Consider the following 6,614-nt stretch of genomic DNA (forward strand, 5'->3'; position numbering starts at 1 on the left):
AATGAACACCTTGGCGGTACGCCGGTACCAACTATGAACCGGCCATCCGACAGGCGAGCTTCTCGCAGGAAATGTCGATTCGTCCCGTAGGTAGGGTCGCCGTCACCGCCGGCTTCCAAACGAGGGGGAAAAAACAAGGTGCACGGCCGGCAGCCAGGGATCGAGGGAGAGGCGCGCGAGGAAAGTGACCTTCTGAGCGCGACCGGGGTCGCGGTGGTGTTGATGGGTTCCTCCGGAGACGGTAGTGGGACTAGGCAGCTTCGGCAGCCGCAGCGCCCGCGCCCGCGCGGATGGCGGCACGGCTAGATTACCCAACGGATGCTGAACACAAGCTGACTCTGCATACTGAAATCAACCATCGGCACAACAGATCGCACAACGATACGATCTCACATGACACTTTGATGGGAGCAGGCTCTGCCACAAGTCCTGGCATCATGTTCGATTCCAAATATCAGAAGAAACAGGTTACAGATGAATACTGCAACGGCTAAGAGCATGAACCGGCAAATGGTTAACTAAAACTTTCTTCTCCGCAGACAAGCCAATGTATGAACACAAGTGATGTAGCATAACCAAGGACCAAGGCTGTACTGTATAATTTTCCTCAACTTTTACCACAGCATGTAACGCATCAAAAATGCCCATGCCAGTAGATTAATCACAATCTTGCATTACAAATGCTGATAGGATCTTGCATTGCACTGTACTCAGACTTGTTCCAGAGGAAAAGGGTTTCGGTACTTTTTGTATGCTCTCCGAAGACTACAACCAGCTTTTCAGGTTAGCTCCTGCACATGCCTAATAAGGGCATTGCAAGAAGAATATCAAGCAGATGATGCTAACGGTGGCGATTATTGATTCACGGCGAAAGGCCCTCCTCAAGCTTCCCACCCCGTTAAAATGTTGAAAAGTGAGATAAATCGCTATTGCCGCGGAGAGTATAGCACCACCTTGAGACTCTCTGTCCAAAGATAACACAAGCTATATTAAGAAAAGAATTACACGTACGTTAAAACGTTTAAAAAAATTACACGTTAAGGAAGCAGTCCTGCTGGATTACTCTGGTAAGTGTGAGCGCTATGGACCTATGGTTTATCCTTTACGTAGCCAGATGGTTAGCCAGTGAAGAAGAGACGGCATGAAACAGACATGTAGAGGCATAATACCAGAATGACTAACAGGCAGCTTGATTCGTACCTCGAGTCCATAAATTGGTAAGGAGCGGTCATAACAAGCAGAACTGTTGACAAAGGAAGCTCAAGTTCACCTGTAGGATGCAGGCACAAACACTTATGATTTCTTCATTTATCTGGCTCACAAAACTTAATGCAGACTAGTCGATTCTGAATAATGCAGAAAAGTTGAACAAAGCAAGTGGTGGTATTTGTGAAAGATAGCTTATAGAATTTTCTTCAGCTCTACCTGGAATGGAGTAAAACAAACGCAGGAGAATACCCACAAAGGCAATCCACCGGCCGTAATCACCCCTATTAGCAAATGGTGGTGTCAGAAATTCCTCAATATGCAACAGTATTGTGGCACCTTACTTGATCAATGAGACGGTGCTGGAAGGTGCTTGTAGAGCGAAGAGAGGCACAAGGAGAGATCTGCGTACGGTTGTTCCTGTAGCAAGCATCAATGTTCTGCAGAGAACAAACACAGCACATTTGAACCGAAGCTTTGTATTAGAACTGGAATAGTTAAGCTGTCATTGGCAAGCGCTCACTCACGCGGCGGCCGCGGCGGAGACCCACCGCGCCGCCTCGGCGCAGAGGTGCGCCTGCGCGCAGCACACGGCCGCGCCGCCCAGGCCGCCAGACGACGGCCTCAGCGAGGCGGCGGCGCATGGTCCCCTCGGCATGACCGACTTCCACGCCGATCGATCGGAGAAAGCGCGGGTGGGCCTGCAGTAGTCAGTAGCCACCCACGGATGCAACCGGAGGCGCCACTCCCTTGTGTTTTGAGGCGATACGAGCTATGCGCCGCTCGGCCGGCGAGCTGCACGCACGAGGCGAACGATCCGACACCGAGTCGCAGGGGAGTGCACGGCGCCAGCCGGCAGCCAGAGAGGAGAGAGCGACACGCGCGGCGCGTGGTGGCCTGGCCTGGCCTGGGCGGCTCGGCGCGAGCAGCTGGAACGGAGAGTGACAGGGAGCGCCGTGGGTGTTTGTGAAATTTCGTCCATCGCCCGCCGGGACTCGACTCGACTCGCCTTCGGTAGGCCCGGAGCGGGCGGCGCAGGTCGTGGCAGGCGCGGGACTTTTTGCCCCGGTCGCCCTGAATACCCGCAACGAGCACCGTGATGGGCTGGGGGTGCGTCGTGGGCTATGATGGGCTTTCTGTCGCGCTACTAGCGGGCTGACATTTGTGGTGGGCTTCATTAGAGCTCAAGACGAGGACAATCATGTCAAAATGGAGGTGTACCACTACCGACCTATGTGCTTCCTTCTTGCTCCCTCGCCAAAACACTGAAAAGAAGAAGAAGAAAAAAACCTTGTGCTCGTAGAAAAGCTGCTGATCAAGTCAATCTGTATGTGCTCAATGTAAAGTATAGCCCGACTAGGATGTAGCTACTAGAGCTAAGCTCCACCACTGAAGCTGCAGATCGTCAAGTGCCGCTTAAAGAAATCTGCTCTTAACCAACTAAAAAAGGTCGTATGGGAAAAGATGGATCTGATGCAGCGACATCCGCGGGGGGCGCTGCAAAATTCCCCCGGCACATGCAGAGATCTCATCATCTGCCCCTCACCTACTCGTACCGATCAAGCAAATCAAATAAAACCGCGCACCAGGCTAAGCACACACGGATAATTACCGGGTCCTGCCCAAACAGTACGCTTGTTATTACGTAGTAGAGCACAGTACTCATTTCGTCTTTCTGGAGACAATTAATTGAGCTGATGCTTATTAGCCGTTGCGACGTCGGCATCAGCTAACCTCTCCGAACAAACAAGCTGGTCTTTCCTTGCCGGAAACGAAGGGTGGTGGCTCCGGGCGACGTGGTTGCCTCGTTAGACCACCACCGTGTAAAACCACGGAGACCGCGTTGACGTCAACCGCGAGCAGTTAGCCAGTGACCGACACCGTCAGGGCTCAGGGCGGCGTTCGTGCATCCTCACCGTACGCTGCCTGGTGCGTCGGTGCCGCGAGCGCATCGAGGCCGTCCGCAGCCGCACGCAAGCAAGCAAATGGCGACCCCCGAGAACAGGAAGCATGGAACGAATCCTTTTTTTTTCCCGAGAATATGCAGGAGAACTGCATATCATTCTATTAAGAACATGGAACGAATCCTAGTTTCCAGGTGCGCGAGGCACGACGCGCACACCAGCGAGGTGTGCATCATGTCGCCCACATCGCGTACGCTTGTAGTTGCAGAGAGGAGTGTTTTTTCTCAGCTACTAGCTAGCCTACTACCGAAATAAAAATCCTTGGAATGCTTGCGCGTGTCGCATTGTGTCGGTCGTCCCGTGCAGGTGACCAAAAACGCCCCGCAACCCGCGGGCGCGCGCACATTTTCCACAACGGAGACGATGGAAGATCGAGCACAAAAAATACTCCATCAAGCTAGGACGACGCGTACAGTACAGACCAGGCCAGCAATCCATCAGCACGGAGGCCGTCAGCTAGCTGTCGTCCGAACAAAATGATGATTAGCCTAGTGATATTTTAAGCGAGGGTGGTGGTTTTGCCAATAATTAATGAACCGGTTGGAGGATTTCATTAGCTTCTTCCGCGGGATGATGATGATGATTAGCCGAGCTAGGAAAAGGCGGCGATGCCGCCATGATCTCCTGTCCGCGAACCACCGCGCTGCTGTTCTGTTCTCCCTTTATGCCCTCATCGCGCTTAAGAAGAGTGTTGCGCGGCGCTGTGCTGTAGTGCCTAGCTATGGCGACCATGATTAATTAGCTAGCAAGACAGGGTCATGATGGGGGCCGGGCGACACCAGCAACTGCCTGCCTGCTAATCAAGCACGCATTCTTGGGTCTAGCTACAACAACAAACCTAATTAGCTAGGACGGGGCAGGTAGTACACGCACTGTGCAGATTGATCGGGCCTGAGTACTGTGTCGTCAACCTAATAATAGCCTGCAAAATCGAACGAAGGAGACACCTGTCAATCCGGTGCTTCGTCCTCTTCCAGCGCCCCGTGCGTGCACCGGAGGGAGATCGAGTCGGGACAGAGAAAATCAGAAAAGGACTACGTGCTGCTGGAGCAGCACAGCTAGCGATGGCAGCGATAGATGGATGAGCCGCGCCCTGATGAGCGACGACCCCACCGGCCGTGTCTCCGCGGAGGCGATCGGGCCGGGGCGTTACACTGCCTGATGCGACAGCAGGCGGCCTGGGGCTCTTGATCGTCGCTATCATGAGCCCACAGTGCCCTACTCCAGCAGACGTCCGGGGCTAACGGAAACGCGACGATCGGTACGCATGCATTCAAATAAAGCGCGCATGACCTAATTAATTTGCCTTTTGAGAAATGGCCAGCAGCGGACTGATTCTTTTTTTACGTTTGTTAAACTGAAGCAGCTGTGTCGAAGTTCATGGTTTCAGTATACGTACCATGAATATGCTCGAAGACTATTAAACTTTAGGTTCATTATTAGGATACACACGGAGAATGGTTTTATTCTCCTCACGCCGCACTTGCTCCTTCAATAGAATGACCATTTCACATCTTCACCGAGTTATTTGCGTGCCTTTCTGTTTGAACAAACAATATTATTCTAAGGGCACATGCAGTACAGGGCTTTATATAATTTTCTTTCTCAGCTGATCGACAAAATCTGATGAGACTAGACAAATGCAGGTGAGTTGCTATTTTGTCGAGACCACCTGAGTGATGTGAGACATAAACCCTGCACAATCAATAGGATCCCACTACATCGATGATCGATGTTCCTTCACAAGCAACTGATTTCATTCTTGGCTAAAAAGTGAAAAAAAGAGATATAATGGTATATAGACACATACAAACACAGAGGTGAAAGCAAATGAGGTTTGTAATAATAATCAAGATTAAATTAACATATAGTATATAAACATAATCATACACCTACAAAATTATACCATACCAAATCATAGATTCACACTACAGACGACCAAAAGGGGGCATGCGCTCCACCCCCTACTAAATTTACATATTCATTTGGATTTATAGTATCTGGTTATTAGACTTAAAATAATTTTAAATTACCATAGCTGCACCTCGAATAATTTACCTAAACCTTCATTACTAATTAGATGAGTTAATGGACAAAAGGTAAAAATATGTATGGTGATTTATCCTAACAAACTTTTGAAGTGCTCGAAAAGAGTATAAAGGGTTGAAAAGGAGACAACAAAGACAAATATGATTTCTATTTTACTGAGTATCCATAATATATTATCATGCCCATACCCAAAGGAAGTACCTATAGACAAAAAATCTAGATGTAAATTTGAATTTGAAGTGTCAACTTACATTGTCTTGTATGTGCACATTTGATCTATCCGAAAATTCCCACGTCAGTACATCTATCCGCAACAAACTGAGAAGTCGCACGCCGAGCAATGCTACGTAGCTATATTGACAAGATGGACCATATAATGACATAGAGACTACATTGAGATATCACACCATCAAAACTTGTCAAATCTATGCACTTTACAAAGGACGGTCAGATCCTGCCCTTGCACCGAATGACCAAATTACATAGACTAGTTGATACATAAGGGTTTAGGGTTTAGGATCATAAACCAAGTTCATGCATTTTTTTTCTTAAAACTATAGGTTGTATGGAGCCATAGTTACAAAATAATGGTGTGACATCTATCTATAGACGTATGTTTTGTTAGCTAGCCAGGCGACATATAACTTTCATGTCAGTATAGCTCTTGGCAACAAACTGAAGAGGTCACACGCGAATCAATTCTACATGACATATTGACAGGAAGGACCACACGACGACACAGAGGCTACACCGAGATGCCGCTCACCAAAACTTGTCAAAACTATGTGATCTAAAAAACAATCAAATTTTTTTATTGCGCTAAACAACCAGATTGTACGATTCCTACATCACAATATCCCGTATCAACCGGTTGGAACCCTTAGTATGTTGCGCCCACCAAATGGACTACACGACCGCCTACGCTTACGTATTTGTCTAGTGATTATAACATATTAACAACCGAACAAATAGTGCACGACTGGTTTTTCTTAGGAATAGATAAGAAAGAAAACATAACCTATGTTGTTACTGGAGGAAATTCATCAATAAATTTCGACTAGGTATATTATTTTTCATCTAAACACTCGTAGTCTTATACCATGCCCGCCGGTGGCTAAATTAGTAATCCATAGCGTGGTTTTGGCAAGGCGGGTTGCATTTCTTTTCCATGGGGCAGCAGCCGCCGGTCGCCAGCGAAGCAGCGCAAAGGCCCCTGGACGTTTGAGTTTGACTTCCCCGGCTCACCCGCCACATGCAATGCAGCAGTCCATCCTCAATCATCCCCACCATTAATCCAATCCCTTCCTTTCCCCCCATTCTTATTTTCTTAATTAACTCCACCCTCCTCTTAATGGCCTCCTCCTTTTTCGTCGCCCCACCCCACCTTTAATTCCA

The 6,614-nt window shown here is 48.6% G+C and overlaps 1 protein-coding gene across 1 annotated transcript; it reads right to left on the reverse strand.

Moving 5' to 3' along the window:
* Positions 1-446: 446 nt before the first annotated feature.
* LOC112893753 (cold-regulated 413 inner membrane protein 1, chloroplastic-like) lies at positions 447-1,883 on the reverse strand. The gene is made up of 5 exons (XM_025961221.1): positions 1,734-1,883; positions 1,551-1,646; positions 1,426-1,490; positions 1,201-1,270; positions 447-964 (listed from the first exon to the last, which is right to left on the reverse strand). The coding sequence occupies exons 1-5, from the start codon at positions 1,862-1,864 to the stop codon at positions 802-804; spliced, it is 525 nt and encodes a 174-aa protein (XP_025817006.1). The 5' UTR covers positions 1,865-1,883; the 3' UTR covers positions 447-801.
* Positions 1,884-6,614: the final 4,731 nt, after the last annotated feature.

The sequence above is a fragment of the Panicum hallii genome, chromosome 5, assembly GCF_002211085.1.
Source record: "Panicum hallii strain FIL2 chromosome 5, PHallii_v3.1, whole genome shotgun sequence".
NCBI lineage: Eukaryota > Viridiplantae > Streptophyta > Magnoliopsida > Poales > Poaceae > Panicum > Panicum hallii.

Bases quoted from the DNA above. Each gene is read 5' to 3' on its own strand.
- LOC112893753 (XM_025961221.1), bottom strand. From the start codon at position 1,864: ATGCCGAGGGGACCATGCGCCGCCGCCTCGCTGAGGCCGTCGTCTGGC. The intron at 1,271-1,425 runs GTAGAGCTGAAG...TGCATCCTACAG, and splicing joins TTTGTTTTACTCCATTCCAG to GTGAACTTGAGCTTCCTTTG. The intron at 965-1,200 runs GTACGAATCAAG...ATCTTTGGACAG, and splicing joins TACCAATTTATGGACTCGAG to AGAGTCTCAAGGTGGTGCTA.